The sequence below is a fragment of the Syngnathus acus genome, chromosome 20 (assembly GCF_901709675.1).
Source record: "Syngnathus acus chromosome 20, fSynAcu1.2, whole genome shotgun sequence".
Classification (NCBI taxonomy): domain Eukaryota; kingdom Metazoa; phylum Chordata; class Actinopteri; order Syngnathiformes; family Syngnathidae; genus Syngnathus; species Syngnathus acus.
Genome location: NC_051104.1, coordinates 2,765,192 through 2,785,101, shown reverse-complemented (window position 1 = coordinate 2,785,101; position 19,910 = coordinate 2,765,192). Strand labels below are relative to the sequence as shown.

General features: G+C 48.8%; 3 protein-coding genes across 4 annotated transcripts in view; 1 reads left to right on the top strand and 2 right to left on the bottom strand.

Annotated features, from left to right (window-relative positions):
- Nucleotides 1–9,726, top strand: part of LOC119139281 (cadherin-20-like) — a 29,443-nt gene extending 19,717 nt beyond the window's left edge. For both annotated transcript variants that reach the window (XM_037279834.1, XM_037279835.1), the window contains exons 2-12: nucleotides 1,491–1,738; nucleotides 3,218–3,512; nucleotides 3,773–3,892; nucleotides 4,066–4,233; nucleotides 5,053–5,240; nucleotides 5,752–6,017; nucleotides 6,434–6,570; nucleotides 6,954–7,075; nucleotides 7,147–7,264; nucleotides 7,676–7,927; nucleotides 8,353–9,726. In XM_037279834.1, coding sequence (XP_037135729.1) covers nucleotides 1,568–1,738; nucleotides 3,218–3,512; nucleotides 3,773–3,892; nucleotides 4,066–4,233; nucleotides 5,053–5,240; nucleotides 5,752–6,017; nucleotides 6,434–6,570; nucleotides 6,954–7,075; nucleotides 7,147–7,264; nucleotides 7,676–7,927; nucleotides 8,353–8,861 — 2,346 coding nt within the window. In that variant the 5' untranslated portion in view covers nucleotides 1,491–1,567 and the 3' untranslated portion in view covers nucleotides 8,862–9,726. The remainder of the gene's footprint in view (nucleotides 1–1,490; nucleotides 1,739–3,217; nucleotides 3,513–3,772; nucleotides 3,893–4,065; nucleotides 4,234–5,052; nucleotides 5,241–5,751; nucleotides 6,018–6,433; nucleotides 6,571–6,953; nucleotides 7,076–7,146; nucleotides 7,265–7,675; nucleotides 7,928–8,352) is intronic.
- Nucleotides 9,727–10,010: 284 nt separating this feature from the next.
- rnf152 (ring finger protein 152) lies at nucleotides 10,011–14,858 on the bottom strand. Its single transcript, XM_037279836.1, has 2 exons — nucleotides 14,680–14,858; nucleotides 10,011–11,037 (listed from the first exon to the last, which is right to left on the bottom strand). The coding sequence occupies exon 2, from the start codon at nucleotides 10,882–10,884 to the stop codon at nucleotides 10,279–10,281; it is 606 nt and encodes a 201-aa protein (XP_037135731.1). The 5' UTR covers nucleotides 10,885–11,037; nucleotides 14,680–14,858; the 3' UTR covers nucleotides 10,011–10,278.
- A 3,228-nt stretch (nucleotides 14,859–18,086) lies between these two features.
- On the bottom strand, nucleotides 18,087–19,532 carry LOC119139257. The gene is made up of 3 exons (XM_037279790.1): nucleotides 18,494–19,532; nucleotides 18,333–18,416; nucleotides 18,087–18,264 (listed from the first exon to the last, which is right to left on the bottom strand). Exons 1-3 carry the CDS (start codon nucleotides 19,497–19,499, stop codon nucleotides 18,236–18,238), a joined length of 1,119 nt encoding a protein of 372 aa, XP_037135685.1. The 5' UTR covers nucleotides 19,500–19,532; the 3' UTR covers nucleotides 18,087–18,235.
- Between the last annotated feature and the right edge of the window lie 378 nt (nucleotides 19,533–19,910).

The window sequence follows — 19,910 nt, the reverse complement described above, 5'->3', positions numbered from 1 at the left end:
TGTAAAATTGATTGTGCTTAACAAATTGCCCGTGACCCTTCAACTATCCAGAGGGGGGCGGTAGCCTTTTTCACGGGTCCTCCCACTTTTAAAGACCCTTTTCCACGGCGTGGGGGGTTTCTTTTTGCATGGGAGTTAAAAGTATAGCGCAAAACACGACTACTGTGAAATTAACACTTGATTGCGCTTCACATTCCCAAATTATACGTTTGTGCCACACACTGAGATGACTTTAGTGATCTCATCCAATTTCATGGCCAATCTCACTCAGGAGAGTGGAGACCTCCACCAAGGCACAACATCAGAATACATACACTCCCTCCTGCTCCTGTTGCTTTCAACTGGAAAGCATGGATAGACACAAGTTTTTAATAAAAAAAAGTGTATATTTTATAACATTTATATTACATTATAGGTCCCTACTTTTATCAAGATTTGTAGCATAAGTGAACCGACTTTTCCTGGTTTGTATTTGAAATTTTACACAATTCTGCATCACACCAAAGAGTAGTGCAAGTATGACCAAATGCATCCTCGACTGTGCTGCAGATTTTTTTATTATTATTTTCCGTAACGGCAAGACGCCCGAAAAGTGTGTAAAAATGAGATTTAGTCGGTGTGACGGCTTTGCGCTGACACATATTGATGAAGTCGCAGCTAGCCTATATAGACTGCCGGCATTATGTGCTGATGATGAAGTGTGTTGTTGCTGGTGCATTTAATGGAGCAGCAGGTGGAGCGGCGCTGAGGCTGTGCTCCATCATTCCCTGCCGGCAGATGCTTGCTCTTTCCCTGCATGGCCTCCTGCTTTATTTGCCCTTTTTACGACGTCAAACAAAACTGATAGTATTTTCCCCCTTTGTGTTCAAAAAGTGACGTCGCATGCGTACCGGAATGCGATGGCAAAGCTTCTTCATATGATGCTCCGCCCCCCCTCCCCCCACCTCCTCTTCATCTTCCGGCAGCTGCTCATTCTTAAACAAGTGGCTAGCAAGTTTAAGAACAGCAAGCATTGCCATCAAAAGCTGCAAAACGGCTGTGACCTCACAGGGGCGGAGTGGGAGCAAATTTGGCGTCTTTGTGGTGAGCGGCGAGGTTAAATGTCAGCCGTCCCGCCCGCCGCACACACACAAAGCGGTCACGCCCCCCCCGAGGGTCGGGGACAATGTGGAGCGAGCTGGCAGATTGAGAAAGTCTGCAGTGGCACAAAAGCGCCTGCTCTCACAAAAGCATCATGGAGTGCAGCAGTCTATTGGCGTCACAAAAGTGGGCCCAGCAGTCAAGAAGAAAAGTTCTCGGCTCCTCCCGCCACGCCGCCTTTTAACCGCTTGCCACCTTCCAAGCAGATGCAGGCGGCAGGCGCTGCAAGACAAGTGCCAAGTCTTAAGTCCCGCTGTGGCCCAGATGACCAATAACGTTAACAACCACGCGATATTGACTTCAAAATGTCTTGTGCTTGCTCTTAAAACAACTCCAATCATTGTTTGCAGACAAATTACCACTGCCATCCATCCCTCCATCCGAAGAACAGAAGATTTAAAAGAGGACTAGAACTGTGGACTTGATAATGGAACCCCGGTCGGCATCGTGGCTGTACGTGATGCTGTGCGTGATGAGCCTCCTGCCCCCTCCTGCAGACTCCATGCCGAGGGTCCAGAGAGTGAAACGCGGTTGGGTGTGGAACCAGTTTTTCGTTCTGGAGGAGTACACCGGGCTGGACCCGCTTTATATCGGAAAGGTTGGTCAACACATACATACCCACATGCATATTTACAAAGACTTATCCTTGGTTCTGGACCTGCTCCCTGAGACAACTTTTGTTGTGAACTGGAGCTACACATAAAACTAAATTGCATGACAAATACTGGTCTTAAACATCTCCTGGATTATGGTTAAGGTTTGGTTCGAGTCAGTGGATTTAAAATTGAACTGATTGTAGCAGAGATGGCTTAGGATTCAAATTTTTCGGTATCTGAAACCGTTAAAACAATCAGTGTTCCGAGCAACACCAGTTGCTTGTTAAATCTCCTGACAAGCTTCTTCAAAAAACTGCAGTCTTGGTCCTGAGAAGCCTTCACAGAAAATTAACGTTGATGCATTGAACTGTTGCGGTGTTGCGGAATTAAGCGATTATTCGGTGAAAGCACCTTTAAAGACTGATCCAAACACACCTAATGAGTGTAGGGGGGATTCCGAAAGAAAATTCCCCCCCAAAAAAGTCCTGGGCCATGATCAGTTGCCCGGCTAACAAGTCCTGAGGGAAAGGCATCTTGGGAATCCGAACGAAGGAAAAGTGCTCCATCTACATATCTGGGCTAGCTTGAACTGGTCATTGGGAAAGCCGCTCCTAATCTGCTTCAACTTTGAACAATCTTAAGTCAATTATTTCCCAGCCATATTGAAAAAATAATGTTTAAATAACCACATTCGCTTTGAAATTGTCCCTTTTCTTTGTTACTTCTGTTGGTTAACACAAGATGGCCGTCAAGGGTTGCATTAAGCGGTGCCGTTTGATGACAACGAGGCCCTTGACAAACACCCCAAAGTGATTTCCCATCAATAGGCTGCCATTTGGACTCGCCGACTACAAAAGATTTCTGATTGCGCTCCACGGTCGCCCCAGCAACAAAAGGGTGGTGATTTGCCTCTGATTCGACGGTGATTAGGAGTCGCCGCACCAAACAGCGTTTCACTGCCAGCCTAATCTTGGAGAGGTCAACATGTGTTTTTCTGCTTGCAAATGTCAACATTAGCATCGATTGCACTGCTGTGTTCTTTTTAATTAATAGAATTTGGAATTGATTCCCTGGCGGATCAATGAAGGATTATCTCATCTGAGATCCAACAATGAGTTGTACCACTTAGCCCTGTGACATATTCTGATTATCTTATTACAAGAACAGACCTGGTATCACTTCCATATCCATGTGTCTAAGCATTTACGTTTTGTGCGATAGAGATTGGAGGTTATGGTTGGAGTTGGTATGGTCTGGAAATTAGTTTGTGAGTTATTGGATTGGGAAGAAGTGGAAGAGAATAGGGCTTAGGGTTCTTTGGGTATGCTCGAGTTGGGCTTAGTGAGTTGGTGGTCAGGTTAGTGGATACTGGATTTGGAGTATGGGTTACGGTTCTCACAGGCTACTGAATCTGTAGTCTTGATCCTTAGAAGAGTTCCCGCTGACTCGATAAACTCTAAGCATTCTTGTTTTGAACAAAGCTCCACTCGGACATGGACAAAGGTGATGGCTCCATCAAGTACATCCTGACGGGCGAAGGCGCCGGCATCACCTTCACCATCGACGACAGCACGGGCGACATCCACGCCATCCAAAGGCTGGACCGTGAAGTCAAGGCGCAGTACGTGCTGCGAGCGCAGGCCCGCAACCGCCTCACCGACAGGCCGCTCGAGCCCGAGTCGGAGTTTATCGTCAAGATCCAAGACATCAACGACAACGAGCCCAAGTTCCTTGACGGACCATATCGGGCGTCTGTCCCGGAAATGTCCAAAATAGGTACAACCTATTTTTGCCAGATGAAGGACGATACAGTATAAGCTCTGTCATTTTTAAAAATGATCGAAATAAAGTTGAGTTGTATTGTACTAACAATGATTACAATATCTAACTATGTTGGACAGAGGAGAGGCACTTCATTTAGTCAGGCCTTGTCTGAACAAAAAAGTGCTTTGGCGCAGCCTACATTAAAAACCTTACTGAATTAGAAATTGAATCATGGTTCATCTATAAACGGCGAACCATTTCATCCCTGCCAGGAACGTCAGTGATTCAGCTGACCGCTACGGATGCCGACGACCCGACGTACGGCAACAGCGCCCGCGTGGTCTACAGCATTCTGGAGGGTCAGCCTTACTTCTCGGTGGACGCCAAGACCGGTACGCGAGGCCCGTTTGCTACAACAGATGTTGGAATGACACAGTTCCAAGACCTAAGACTTGGGTTTGGACATGATGAGGTCTTATACCGACATGCATATGTCTTTGCCGTATGACATTGGTGGGGGATGCCAAGCTGTGTAGCTTTATGGGTTTGACACGCGTTTCCTCAGGTGTAGTACGGGTCTCCCTGGCCGACATGGATCGGGAAACCCGGGAGAACTACACAGTGGTCATCCAGGCCAAGGACATGGGCGGCCAGCTGGGCGGCCTTGCCGGAACCACCCGCGTGGACATCTCGCTCGGCGATGTCAACGACAACCCGCCCGTCTTTGACCAAAGTGAGACACGTCTTGAGCTTTTCCACACATACAATTTTCTCAATGTGAGGGTTAGGGTCGAGTTAAGAGTTTCAAAAACAGCAAAGAAGTGGATTCCATGTTAAAGTTGCAAATCAATGTTAGGGTTTAAAAGCCTGGGGTAGAATTTTGAACAAGGGTCAGGGCTACTCTAAGGCAGGATTTCAAAGTGGGTTTTTCAACCAGGGTTTGAAAGTAAGGCTTTAAGACAGGGTGAGAGTTTCAAAAGAAGCCACAAAGCGTTTCTCGCCAGTATACATTTTTTTAACAAAGGTTAGTTTTAAAGTACAGTTTTGGAGAGACGGGTTTAGCGTTGCGTTGTCACTGGATTTTGTTTAAACTGGCATTATTTATACACTGGTGAAGCGGACCTGAGCGATCTTATTGGTGCAGGACAAAGTCGTAAAAGACATCAATGAAATATAAAAGACATCAAAGAGAAATGAAAGACATTAAAATGTAGCGGAACAAATTGTGCGTGGACAGTTTGATGCTGCTACAACTTATTGAGCCTGGCTGGGCTAGTATTTCAAATGATTTACACTTAATCAGAGAACGGACTTGTACAAGGAATGCTGCAACATCACAATGAAAGTATGCAATAAAAGAAAAAAATTGATACTTACAGTTTTCTTGTTTTAAAAAAATGTCTTCAGAAGGCTTTTTCTCTTCTGTTATATTTCGTTTGAGGTCCTCTGCATATGTTTTGTAGTGTTTCCAGAACTAGGTCGTCCTCCGGTGTGGAGGTTTGGCTCCCTCTTGTGGTGGTTAGTAAAATGACCGGCCCATCCTTTTGCGCAGGGTTGTATCAGATGAGCGTCCCCGAGTCCGCCACGGTGGATTCGGAGGTGGGACGCATCCAGGCCGAGGACCGCGACGTGGGAGTCAATGCCGACATGACGTACCGCGTCATCGACGGCGACGGCAGGGACACCTTTGACATCGTCACCGACACCAGCAACAGATTCGCCATCATCACCGTAAAAAAGGTGGGGCTACACTTTTGAGGTGGGGTGTCAAGGCAGGGTTAGGATTTTAAATTGGGGTTTCAAGATTGGGTTAGGGTTTTAAACACTGGGTAGGATTTCACTTTGGGGTGTCAAAATATAGATGGGGCTTTAAATTGGGTTTTGTGCCATGATTAGTGTTTCAGGACTGGGATAGGGTTTTAAACAAAGGGTAGGGTTTCAAGCCTTGCATAGGATTTGAAAGTATGGTTTAAAACCTAGATTACAAATTCAAGATTGGGTTTCAAATTGAGGTTAAGCCTCTAAAAGAGCCTTGGGGTTTGAATGTAGCATTTAAATCTAGTGGTAGGGTTTCAAATTTGGGTGTCAGGTCAGAGTTAGGATTTGAAATAAGGGTTAGGGTTTCAACAAGTCAGGGTTCCAAGCCAAGGTTAAGGTTTTGAATTTAAAGCCTCAGTTAGGGTTTTGAACTAAAGTTAGGGTTTCAAGCCTGTGTTAAGGTTTGAAGTATTATTACATGTTTGTCTGGCAGCCACTGGACTTTGAGGCCAAGCGCAGTTACACGCTGAAGGTAGAGGGTGCCAACACGCATGTGGAGCCCGCCTCTTCATTTTCCCGCCATGACACCAACACCTTCCACGACGTCACCATTGTGCACGTAAGCGTGGACGACGTGGATGAGCCGCCCGTGTTCGACGCGCCGGCTTACTTGGTGGACGTGGCCGAGGACGCTGACGTGGGCACGCTGGTCAAGACGGTGGCCGCCAGGGACCCGGACAGCGCCAACAACACTGTGAGGTGAGAGGTCACCCCATGGATGTGTTGTCAGGGACATGTGTGCTGCCTCACCCACTTGTGGGCAGCTACATGAAAATAACCTAGTCAGGTGTCCCCAATCGTGGCAAATGAGGAGGATCTAGCATGTGATGAGCAAGGCGCAATGCTGGTTAGTTGCCAACAGAGGTCGCCATTACACAACACTAGCTTGACTGGCCACTATGAGCAGTCTCCTCTTTGTCCTCTTCCATGTCCTACTCCAGATTCTTCCCTTTCTTCTCCTCCAACTGCTTGTTCTTATACTTCACAGCTTTCCTTTTTCTTCTTTTCCCTATTATGCTTCTCGTCCTCGCCCAAATCTGCCTCAGTCTCCTCTTTTCTTCATCTTCGTGTCCTTGTCCTGTCTTTATCTTGCACCTTGTGGTCCTTCTCTTCAGATACTCCCTAGACCGTTCCAGTGACCCGGACAAGTTCTTCTACGTGGACATCACGTCTGGTGCTCTGATGACATTGCGTCCGCTGGACCGTGAGCAGCTGGGCTGGCACAACATCAGCGTGCTGGCCATGGAGATGAGTAAGTGCGGTGACTCCTTCGGGTTTGACTCAGAATGAAAATGCTGCAATATTGTCCCAACTAATGCCAAGGGGAACTTACCTGATGAAAGATTTTTTTTTTTGATTGGTCCCCTCCACAAGTACGGATGCCTTTATAAAAGGCCGGTCGGTACTAACCCGATACGGAAACCTGTTATCGGTACTCACACATTCCCAAATTTAGGGCTCTTAACAAAGATGAGTGGTTCAAGCCAGGGTTGGGTTTTCAGAATAAGGTTTCAAGCAGACACGATCTAGGTCAGGTTAGGGTTTTAAGTTACGGTTTCAAATCGGGTGTGAGGTTTGAAACATTCGTAACAATTGTGCTCATGTTGTGCTGATGGTATTCTGTGTGTCTGTCAGATAATCCTTCGAAGCTGTCTAGCGTGGCCGTGTCCGTTCGCGTGCAGGACGTCAACGACAACGCGCCCACGCTCAGCGACACCCTTGAGGCGTTCGTGTGTGACGGTGCCAAGGCGGGACAGGTAACGCGCGTCAACTGAAGGCAAACCCGTGCGAGTTTTACGTCACCTGGTGATGATCTTCGCCTTCGTAGTTGATCCAGGCGGTGACGGCCGTGGATCCCGACGAGCCTCCCAGCGGACATCACTTCTCCTACGCATTAGCGCCACACGCCGCCAACAATCCCAACTTCACCCTGAGGGACAACCAAGGTTACTACTACATACACCCAAAAATTATATTGGAGGAAGTATAGAACGTTTGCAAAATAAATATTGGTAAAAATGTCACAAATATTAAGGGAAGTTAGTCAAATGATAAATGCATTATAACTACCGTATTTTCCGCACTATAAGGCACACCTAAAAACCTCCAATTTTCTCAAAAGCCGACAGTGCGCCTTATAATCAGGTGCGCCTTTTATATGGACCAATATTGAGCCACTACAGCTGGCGTGTCCAAAGTCCAGCCCGCGGGCCAAATGTATATATATATGGACAAAGTTTTAAAATAGGCCATTCATTGAAGGTGCGCTTTATAATCCGGTGCGCCTTATAGTGCGGAAAATACGGTAATAATAACTAATGTGTAAAATAAAATTAACCCCCTACTTATGTCTTCAGACAACACGGCATGGATCCTGACGCGTCGTGGCGGCTGGTCCCAGCGCGAGCAGAGCATCTTCTACCTTCCCATCGTGGTGACGGACGGCGAGGCACCGATAAAGACCAGCACCTCCACATTGAGCGTGCGCGTTTGCGCCTGTGACCACGACGGAAACATCATGACCTGCAACCCCGAAGCTTATAGCCTGCCCGCCAGCCTTAGCAGGGCCGCGCTCATTGCCATCCTTGCCGCCATCTTCGTGCTCCTGGGTAAGTGACACATCGTAAGACTCTTGATTAATTAACTTTAATTCACTCACTCAATCACTAGCTGAAAGACCTACTTTAAAGATGGCCTAACTAACTAGCCAATACATTGACACACGAACTAAATTGAAAATCTAAAACAAAGTAACCAATCAGCTAACAAATTACTAGCCAACGAGCTAACACTTTAGCCACAACTTAAATAGTTAAAACAAAACTACAAAACGAGATTAAACAAAGTTGTGACTGAAATTTAGGATCTACCTGATAAACTACTTGGCAGACTAGTGAGTTTGCCATCTAAAAAACGAAAAAGATAGCTAAAAAAACCAACGCATTAAAATCCATTAAGCTAGCTTATTAGCTTACACCCTAGCTTCCGTGCTAATTGTGCTAACACTGCTCTTTTCGTGTTTGTGTTTTATCAGTGATGATTCTACTGATGTTGTCACTACGGACACACCGCAAGAAACCGTACCTGAGCGACGACGAGGAGAACGTCCACGAGAACATCGTTCGCTACGACGACGAGGGCGGCGGCGAGGAGGACACGGAGGCCTTTGACATCGCCGCCATGTGGAACCCGCGGGAAGTGCAACCACACGCTTGCGAGGCGCGGCAGGACATGTTTCCGGAAATCCAGAGTTTGTCTCGCTACGTACCGATGGCTCGCGCTGATGCCGGCGGCGGCGTTCACGGCTACGTGTTGTCCAAGCTTGTGGAGGCCGACGTGGATCCGTGTGCGCCGCCCTACGACTCCCTGCAGACGTACGCCTATGAGGGCGAGGGCTCAATAGCGGAGTCGCTCAGCTCTCTTCAGTCGGGCGGATCCGGCGGAGACCACGACTACGATTACCTCAACGACTGGGGACCGCGCTTCAAGAAGCTGGCCGAGATGTATGGCGTTCTAGACGCTAACAATTCCCCCATGTGGTAGTCGGGAAAGAACACAAAGCATCACATTTATTGACGAGCCTGGTCTTCTTCACCCTGCGGTGGCTTCTCGACAATATCTACGAGAGTCGCTCATATGGTGGCCTTCCAGAACCCGACCGCCTTAACGGGCCTGGTTCGGTGGGTTTACAAGGCGTGTGAACAAAATGTCACAGAACTAGAAAATTTCCAGTAGAAGAATGCCGGTTCATCAAAGCACACAGACAGAAAAAAATAAATAAAAGAAGGTTGAAGAAGTCCCATCAGACAAACGGATCACTGCCACAAGCTGAAGTTGTTGGTCTACATATGTATATTGGAGGGTAACTCATTTTAGGAAGTTACAATGTTACGTTTCGAGGAGCTGGCCGAGATGTATGGCGTTCTGGACGAAGAATCGTTCATAAGGTTGGACTGAATCCCGACGGGCCTGGTTGTGACCCTTCACTGGCTTGCGTGTCAGAATCTCTGGAGTCAATTTCTAAGCACACTAACGAAAGAGGACCACAACAGAAGAATGAATGATTCTCAGCAGACAGACGTCACAGCCCGCCTCATCAGGTCCGGATCAAAATGTATTATTTTCTATTTATATTGGGGCTAACTTATTTGAGGACCAAAAGCAGCTGCTCACTGAAAAAAAAAGTGGTCAAGGCTGCCCGCCGTCCGCATTAAGTGCCAAATGTACAAAAAAAAAAAAACATTTTGGATTTTAAAAACAAAAGAGCACCAAACAAAGAGAAAGAAAAACTGTGAGGGTAATTTTGGATCTTTTTACTTGAACACGTGGGGTTGCTCATGCTACGCTAAAGTAGTATGCGAATGCCGATACTTTTTTGTATTCTTGCTAATAAAATGCTTAAAAGCTACTTTGGTGTTATGATGTGTACTAGTAGTGCTTTTCATCATCTCGGGAGCCTCGGACATCAACTTTGGTCAGCGGCTTCATTTCAGCATCTCCTGAGGAATCTCCAGAGCTCCATCAAGGGAGGAAGGAAATAGCTTCACATGAATGAGAAACATACGTCCTGTTTTTTGTGTGACGTTTTGGCAACGGCTCCAAAATGTCTCAGAGCAGCGTGTCACTTGAAATGGACACCGTTCAAAAATAGCATGGAGGCATGAGTGAACACCAATGAAGAAAGACGTCCCGTTTTGTCTTCTAACACCGCAACTTTATTGACAACACGGTGGACTAGTCACACGGAGGCGTTGTCCTTTCCCACTCATTTGGGAGTCCAAGTCCCGATGCACTTGAACTAATCAATCACAAACTAACGACCAATCAGACGAGCCTGAGCCTAGAATCACCAAAGGGTCAACGGAAAGTCCGGATGAGGTCATGAGAGCGTTTGTTCAGGAATGTTTCATCTCCGAGGGAGAAGGTTGTTTGGCGGGTCAAAGGTGAGCCCGGCAGAAGTTCATCCGCAGGAGATGACGGTGAAGCGCTTGGAGATGCACGACATGTTGTGCAGCACGATGGCGAGCAGAAAGAGCAGCACGCACGCCACCAGTACCACCGTGCACACGCCCGACCAGGCTGAGCCCTTGGCCGCCGGCACGCCAACCCGCCGCTCCCCCTCCCCGTCGTCCAGCTCCAAAAGTGCCCCCAGGGGGCGCTCCTCGGGCACGCTCACCACCGCCACGCCCTTCTGCCCGCCGCCCGGCAGGAAGCGGCACGCCAGCAGGTCGGGCGCGTGTTCTTCGGGGCCGGGTAGCGGCAGCACGTAGCAGCCGCTGCCGGGCAGGTGGATGAAGACGGGCGTGCGCTCGGAGATGCGCGGGATGGCCACCGCGGCCACCGCCTCGGGGTCGTCGGGCAGGTGCGCCACCGACAGGCCGGGCGGCAGTTTGGTCACGCCACGGCACCACGGGCAGCGGAGCTCCTTGTGGCTGCCGCGCATCTGCGACAGGCACACCGAGCAGCACGTGTGGCGGCAGTCCAGCAGCTTGGGCCGCCTCCGCGGGCTGAAGTAGTTGAAGCAGATCTGGCATTCCAGCAAGGAATCTTGGGATAGAGTCTCCATGAGTCCATACAATCCCTCGATGATTGCTTCTGATATCAATTAACCCCAGAGGGGGCTTCGGAAAACGTCCTCGTCCTGAATCGACGCTCCGCCGACAAGTTGGATGGCGTCGCGGCGACGTCACGGTCTGCTGCCGGCGACATGCTCGTCCATCTGCGAGAAAAAGACATGCCGCGTGAGCACATTCAAATTCGGACTGCAAATTAAATACCCTGACGATAGGATAAGAGAAAACGCCAAATCCGGTTTAAAACTTGAATCCGTTTGGGGTTAGGGCTCCTAATAGCCTATCTTGAAACCCTACCCCATCCATGAGCGTGACCATCACTCGTTTGCTTTGCGAGGGGAGGTCAGTGCGGCCGCTGAGAGTTGGTCCAAAAGTGCCGACTCACGGGTTGGTGGCGAGTGAGCGTGAAAAATGCTGAGTCAGCAATCTGCCCGCTTCAATGGCCGTGAAAATCATTTCAAGAGAAACAATCAGAGACAGACATTTGCAGGGGGAAAAAAAAAAGGGGGGGGGTCACTCTCGTTCCCTCGCTCTATCTTGTCCTCTTTCTTTTGCTTTCTCATTTTTCTCAAAGGGAGGGAGTGGTGGTAAAGAAGTGTGAAGTGTGCTGACTCGTTTCTTTTCAGCCATCCTTTCATGAATCTGGGGGACTCAAAGACATTAAAGGACAACTAAACCAAACTAAACTTTTACATTTCAAAATATTCGTTACAAGCATAACTCCCCAAATAAATTTCCAAGCGTCAATTTTTCGCCCAGAGGAAATATGTTGTAACGCAGGTGATTGATGTGGAAATCGGTGTGGCGTAACCATGACAACCGTCAATGGAAACGTGCGCCTCTAGGGGCGCTGTTAAGCATCAGGCAAGCAAACAGTGATGTCATTTGATTTACGACTTCAACCTACTTTGTATGTCCTATTTAAAACACACATACATGCACGTGCTACTAGACAAGATCATAAATAAATAAACAAATCAAATAAAAACTCTAATGTTCTGTATAAATATATATATATATAATATAGACATGTATAAAAATATACATGTATTTTGTTATTTTATCTATTTATTTTTGTCCCCAGTCTGCGTAAGAATAATTTCACCAGAGGGTGGTCATGACGTCATTGTGTGCAGGTGGCACACACACACCCACACACAGGCACACACCCACACACACACGCAAACACACACACACGTATATTCCCTCAGGGTATCCACATACAATCAGCCAAAGGGAAAGTGCACGAGTTAAAAATAACCAACATGGCTGGCAGCACACACACACACACGCACACACACTGTCCAAAGACTGCGAGGAAGCAGCAAAATACCTGCAAGAAGCGAGCGCAGCTCGTTAAATGTGAGCACCCCCAGCTAAAAATGTCAAGCAAATGTCACGCTGACTCTTCCCGGCGCTTGCCGTGACGAACGCATGTTCCTGTTAGCACGCATGTCCACGGCAAACGGCGGCAGGGACGAGGAGCTCTGACAGGAGGCGCCGCATGCCCTCAAAGATAACAAGGAGCAAAGAAGAATAGCGCAACAATGAAGGTCGATCATTCATGAAACTGAGGCTGATAAACATTAATTGCTTTATTTTACGACGTCGCGTTTGCCAAGTGCATGCGGCCGCTCCATCGGGGTCGCACTGGGACTCGCTGTGCAACAGGAGAAGACGGCCTTTTGAAGGTCACACCATCGAAACGTGTCCGTGTGACGTAAAATCACCTCGTGATTTGAAATCCAGACGATTGCTCTCACGTGGAGATAGATTTACACGGTGACGAGATATTTCATACCGATGTCAGGATGTCGGCAGGAAAAGACGACAAAAGGTCGACACGTTCGATTGATTGCTGGTCCCGATAATGGATAGGCACAAATCCATCACAGTAAACATGGGATCATCAAGAAGATAAAGACTTGTCACTTTAAAAGCGCGCAAAGCCATCAGTGAAGATTTATTGCCGCAATCGACTCCGCAGATATGTTCACAGAAAGCAGATAAGAAAGAGCGGACCTTGGCTGAACTTGGATCTGCATCAGGTGCAAAGAGAAATACGTACATTTGAAAAAAGACGGCCAGAGCGTTTATCGTCGGTGGGGTCGCGGCATCCCGGGTGACTTAAGGTCGAGTCTTTGTTGGACACGAATGTTTCAGAACCCGCAGGAAGAACAACTGCGCACAGGAAGTTTGGAGACTTGATCAACATCAGAAGTTGTGGTAGCGCTCAGCCGCCTCCTCACACACGCATGCATGTCTTCATCGTCTGGCTGATTGCTTTTCCTGCAGCGCCATCCCGCCAATTAAAAGACTGAATGATTCCGTGCCGGCGCAGTCGGGAGTCGGGCAGCCCGCGGGCTTTCGATCTCATTAGCGGCGTCATTCGGTCTCGCGGCGGCGGGGCGGCGAGTCTTTTAATAACATTTTCTCTTGCCATGTGCCGGCAAACCAGGTGTGAACTCCAAAGTGGGTCTACGTCACAATCTGATTTGTTCAAAAAGCGGAGAGAGGCGCAGGTGACTTGCAACCTGTTGGCTGGCTTGACCTTTTTTGGATTTGTGCTGTCACGCAGCAGAAGCAACAGCAGCCCGTCATCAGCTGCTTTCTTCCTGACATCAACATACGTGCGGGAAGACGGCACGCCAGAAAAAATGTTTTCTATTTTTGCATTCCTCCTGCTCCCCATCTGGCAGGTCGCGGCCCTTCTCCTCATTAGTCAAGGTCAATGACGGTCAGAAAAAGAACCGGCGCTGGCTCCATCTGCTTCAGGCGCATGACGAGAACGAGGGAGGATAGGCAGCCGGGCCCGATTCAGATCTCAATCGGCTTCGTTATCTTGATTGTGTTCTGAGTGACACTGAAGCTTGCAGATCAGCTGACGCACTCAAAAAAATCAATCGGCGTCTCGCATTGAAAGGTCGCAGGCGTCCCGCTGTGGCGATTTTAACAGGTCCAGTCCATGATCCGAAGCTCTAGCAAATTGTAGCGTGTTAGCTTGCTGTTTTTTTTATAATCATCAAGCAAAAACCTCCTTGGGGGAGGTCATGACATTCTAGCACTAACCGGGGCTCGCCCTCGAGATGCATTCGGCCCCCTCGGAGCCCTTTGGCCACTTATGATTGCCTTGCTTGAGATTAGCAAAAGGAAAACAACAAACTGGGGAATGTTTGGCATGTTCTCGCTGACTCACAAACGTCTCATTTGGCACTCACGCACACACACTGAGTCCGAGTTGTCGTCAAGAAGCAGAGAGCTGCCAGGGACGTTGTGTTAAATCGCCGTAATCCTGCAGGCAATTACACAGCAAGATTAAGTCGAGACTTCCTCAAAGTGGGAGAACATCCAGCTTGTTATTTCAAGAGAAAGACTTTGTGGGTGCACGGAGGGGGTGGGGGGGGGTCCTCCAAACTCGTCCTGACGTGACCTCCCGTGATTCATTCCAGCTTTCACACTGGTAAGAGCTGGGATAAAAAATAAATGAATCAAAATATCAAGCTCCTTGTGAGGGCTGATGACTTCAACTTTATCGGATTGTCTCACAGTGCTGGACAATGGAGACGTGCACGCGCGGCACGCGCTATTCACAAGCGCACCGCACAAAGCAAATTTTTGCATGAACGTGAACACACCATTTGCTCCAGACACAATAGCCCAGGACGAAAACAAACGCCCACATGCGCTCACACACCCCCCAGGCTAAGAAATAAATCGTGACAGTAGATCGGAACAAAAATCAAAAGGACACAAATGTTGATGATGAAGCGCAAAAAGAAGCGACTCACCTCGTGCGGTAATGCGAGCGTGCGTGCGTGTGCTTGCGCGTTTGTGGTCCTCGCCGTCGTGTGAACGCGAAGGAAGGCAACAAAACAAGACGAGAGGAACATGAGCAAGGCGCAGAGCAGGCGGCCGCCTCTAGTCAGGCGGAAACGCCCTCCCTGCCCGCCTGCCTGCCTCCGGCGCGCACGCGCACTCGCGCACGCGCAGGTTGGGCAAGGTTGAGGGTTGAGAGGGCGGGGCTGTGGCGAGAGCGACCGAAGATCATGAGGTTGCATAAGTGTACACACCCACTGATAAGTGTGGCTGTGCTCAACACCTGCTCCATAGGTCTTGTAGGCCTTTTTGCCAAGGTCTTGCTGTATTGCAAAAGTTGCCCACTCAGTTTCTTAAGTCTGTCCTTGCTGGTTATTCATCTTCACCATGCAAACAAAACTTGATTCGTCATTTGTCTGCTATGAAACATTTCTGCTGCTTGTTGACTTTGCTGCTAATCAGTCGAGTTATTGATCAACAAAGCGGGGAAAACGACGACTCAAGGTTGCGTCCCGTGTTTATTTATCCGCCGGTGATGGCGATGAATGACAATTAAGATAATGACGCCCGGGATCAATGACATTCAGCGACGCGTGCGGCTACGCTAATTACTTGCGACTTTTGCCACAAACTTTAAAGTGGTGCTAATGCTATGCTAATTAGCTGCAACTTGGGTGAGATGAATTGGTTTTGTCAAGTAATTATAGGCTAATTTTGTACAGTGAACTCCATCCATCCATCCATTTTCTGAACCGCTTAGTCCCCACGGGGGTCGCGGGAGTGCTGGAGCCTATCCCAGCCGTCATCGGGCAGTAGGCGGGGGACACCCTGAACCGGTTGCCAGCCAATCACAGGGCACACAGAGACAAACAACCATTTGCACTCGCACTCACACCTAGGGACAATTTGGAGTCTTCAATCGGCCTACCAAGCATGTCTTTGGGATGTGGGAGGAAACCGGAGTGCCCGGAGAAAACCCACGCGGGCCCGGGGAGAACATGCAAACTCCACACAGGGAGGGCCGGAGGTGGAATCGAACCCGCACCCTCCTAACTGTGAGGCGGACGTGCTACCCAGTGCGCCACCGAGCCGCTACAGTGAACTCTTGTTTGTTTATTTTAAAATTATTGGCGAGGGGGGGTGAGTTTTTTTCCCGCCATCTCCACCCTCATCCCGAAAATGACGTCTAGCACGCACAGCAAGAAGTGAGTCGATTCCCGAACCTGAACGAGGGCTCGCTCGCTTTGACTCTCGTAACCATGACTACAGCTTTGCAATTTCAGCCGTTCCATATGGAGCACGACGGAGCCTTTCCGTCCAAGCGCAATCAAAATCTCCCTCTGCGTCTGGAAGGTGACCTCGGCGCAAACTTGTATAATCGGATTCACCGTGACGGGAGATTGAGTTTATTCGAGTTGCCGAAGGTCCTCTCCGGCCGGGAGATGGACGCCCGGGAGCGAGCAGAATCACTTTACCGGGCCTAGATGGAGATTCCGTAAGCGGGTTAACCTTCGCATGAGCGCCGCGTTGCCAATATCATCTTGGTGGTGGCAATACTTTGAAGCTTATGACGGCGAGAAAGGCCAAGAAGCGCCTCGGCTGTTCGCTCAAAATCATTCAAACCGAATAAAGGAGAAGGTCTATGCACCAACGTGATGTTCCAGTTTCAAAATCAGCCCTGAAGGTCAAGAACGTGTTTGGACAATTTTTGGATGTCGTCGGCCTGCAAATGTGCCGCTTGGTCGGCGCTAAGCAACAAGTCGCTAAGCACTTGGCTCTTCCTGCCGCGCTAATTAATTCTCTCATCTTCTCTCTGTGGGTGATGAATGATTGCCGGTTAATTTCTTTTCACTTTGGACATTTTGGAGCTCGGCTCAGGGGTGGACCGTGGTGGTGCGGTGGGGAGGCCGCATTAACATCTCGCAAATGAAGAAGAAATTGAATTTTCTGGCCAGGCATCTAATTTCCTCTCCTGACCTTGACTTCTGTTCCTACTTTCTATATTTATTTTCTTCCTTTATGTCACTCCATCCTTTTCTTTCTTAATTTCTTCCTCCCTCCACATTTTCTTCCTTTTGTCCTTCCCACCTTCATTACTTGCTTCCTTGAGTTCTTTTTTCCTTCCTACTGCATTTCTTTCCTTGCATTCACATTTCCTATCCTCCTTCCTCCTACCTTTTCTTCCCTCCATCCTTTCTCTTTTAAATAAGTTAACACACACACCTTGACATTTCTGTGTGTGTTTTTATTCCTCCAATCTAGTTTGTGCAGCATCCGCAGGTCTAATGACCTTTTTATGAGCCGCATGGTCTCCTCCGGGCTGCATGGCCTTCGACAATTGCTAAGGTGTGACGTTAAGCGTGCGCACGGCAGCGTCAGCGGGGCCTCCCGAATGCAGCCGGCATGCTGCGAGGAGGGATTAGAGTTGGCAAAAAAAAAAAAGAATATATCAGCTGAGTGCAGGCGGCAGATCAACTTGTTTGACTTTAGCAGTGCCTTCATGCTTGTGAGTGTGCACATAATCCCAAACTGGGATATTTAATCATCGGAGTGACCTAAGGGTGCATACAAGCAAAGGTTTTCAAGTCATCTGTCCAAAAGAGAGACATCCAACACACTTTGCTATCGACTCGCCCCCGCAGCCAAGAAAGCAATTCCTCAACAGCCCCACACGATTTATTCAAAGCGACCACCGCAGCAAAACAGGACTAATCGACTGATTCAACACGGCGTGAACACTAATTCTTTAAATTCAACACGTCATTATTTATTCAACACGTTTTGCTGCCCTGCGGCCTGACGAGGCGGATACGCGGCACTCCGACATTCATTTGAAAATGGGCATTTTATGATGGCGGATCAATACAGATACAAAAATACAGTTTTCAGTCCGGAATGCACGTGTATGCCAACGCTAGCATGACATTAGCATTAGGCTACAATGCAAACAGAACATTTAGGGGGTAAAAGCAGCTCAATGCTAACTTTAGCCACTTTAGCATTTAAACAAGCCACATTTACACTCGTGGAAGCATTGCTGAACAGTTAAATGCTTTTTAGTGCCCAAACTAAAAATATTAGCATGTAAGCTAGGTTAGCGTTTTGTTAAAGTCTACAGGGGCAAACAAGCCTAGTTTTCCACTGTATTTTTTTCCCCAAGAGATTTATTTCAGTCTTTCCTTTCAATTGCCCTCTTTACAAAAAAAAAAAAAATCTTTTGGACTTCTCTTGCAGCGAATAATCAGGGTCGCCCTGCCTGGCAGTACTGTGCTTTGCTGCCCCCCACCTGTGACCACGTGTTACTGCTCAAATGTTTTTTCAAAGTACGTCAGAAGTCTTCAATTATTGCAGAAATATACTTTTATTGTGCCAACAAATGTAAAAGCCAAAAAGAAAAGCAATGACTCCAAATCTGTGTTTATTAGGTGGTTAATAAATAGTACATTTTGTGACCGCCTATACAAATAAGTGCAAATAATTTAAGTGTACAAAACATCTAAAAGTGACTGATTGGTGCTCTTGTGCAACTCAGCATCGTGTGTCTTTTCTTGGACTTTCTGCAGAGAGAAAACAATATTAAACGTTATTTGAAAAATTTGACTCAGAGAAAGGACAAGGGAGGCACCTTGTGAATGTGACGTCTTGTGCTTGTTCAAGTGCGGTGATCTCGTGCCGTCAGGATTGGCCGGGGCCGTTTTCCATGACTTCTCTGGTGGATCAAAGAATGCACATTCAGTTTGGATTTAGGAAAACCCGTTCAACAGGAGTCCAGTTGCCTCGGCATACCTGTTTGCCACCCATGTGTCCAGTAAAGCTGCTCGGCGTGCGCTGGCAAGTTCTCGTCCAGCTCCCGAATGGCGTTGCCGTGGGGACAGTGGCGCAATCGCTCCCCGGCCTCGAGTTGGCAGCGCTGCGCTTCGTCGTGCGTGCAGTTCTTCTCCCAGTTCAGCTTGGAGCCCAGTGGCCTCTTGCGCCTGCCAAGGGGGCTCTCGAGGCCCGCGTGACACGAGCCATCCGACGAGTCTCCTTCCGTGTTGCACCCGCGCTGCAGAGCCCGCGTGTCGGGGACGGAACCTTTCCTCGGAAGCCTCTTGTGAGACTTGCAGGTGTCACAGGTGGACGTCAGGGCCTGGTTGCGCTGCTGGAAGGGGACGGCCTTTCTTTTGAGGCCTGGACCGGGCTTGGCCAAGCATCTGCTGCAAAATCGTTCACTCGCCAGACTAAAGATGTTCTCGTTGAAGGTTCTGGTGATGAAACACTCATGGTCGGAGAGGCTCTGTCGGCCAGTCTTGCCTTTGGGCTTGTATCGCTCCTTGGGCTTGCGCACACAAGGTTCCTCCCTGTACTCCAGCTCCAGTTTCCTCCTCCGAGTGGGAACCTCTAAGGTGGTCCGGTTCACAGCTTGGTTCTGCTTTTTGGGAGCTGGTGGCATTCTGCTATAAACGTTTGCTCTGTCAAAATCTGCCAGCCAGCTGCTGGAGGGAAGATAGGTGGGTAAGGACTCAAACGAGGTGTCCTGGTGCTCCTGGAAGGTTGGTTCTTGTCCAAGTTGTGGGTTGTCTTCCCGTTGAGGACTTCCCAAATCAGGTGGAAGAGGAACTTCTGTTTCGTGCTTCTTCTCAGGAGATCCCTCCTCCATTATATAGCGCACCTCCGTCTCAGAGGCCATCTCATCCTCCAGAGAGGTACCGGTTTCGCCTGCAGGAGCTTCATGTGTAGGCAATTCTTCAGCCGAGTGGCGCCTTCCATCGGATTCTTCCACGGGGGTCATCGAGTCCAAAGTGTCCTCCATTGACCACACTGGTCGATCCAGAACTTGAGATTGGATACTCTGTGAGGCCATCTGTAGATCTTTCTCAACAGGCATCTCCTGAAGAGCAGAGCCAGTGAAGGAATCTTGGTGCTCGTTGGACTCCTCCACCTTGAGAATCTTCTCACTGGGACCACCAACCAAGAGGATGTCGGGACAAGTTTGTGTCTTCTCCACAGAAATGCCCGGCCCGTTGTCCGCGGGGAAGCCGTGGGAGACCTCTGCCGTCTCGTGGGAGTGAAGAAGTTGGAGTCCCACCGACGCGGTGCAGCACTCAATGGTCAACTCCTCCGTCTGGATGACGAAGCTTCCATTGGGAGGGGCTCCCATTTCCAGAGCATCACTCTGCACCTCCAAAGTTGGTTGGGGCGGTTGACTGGCGGATCTGCTCGG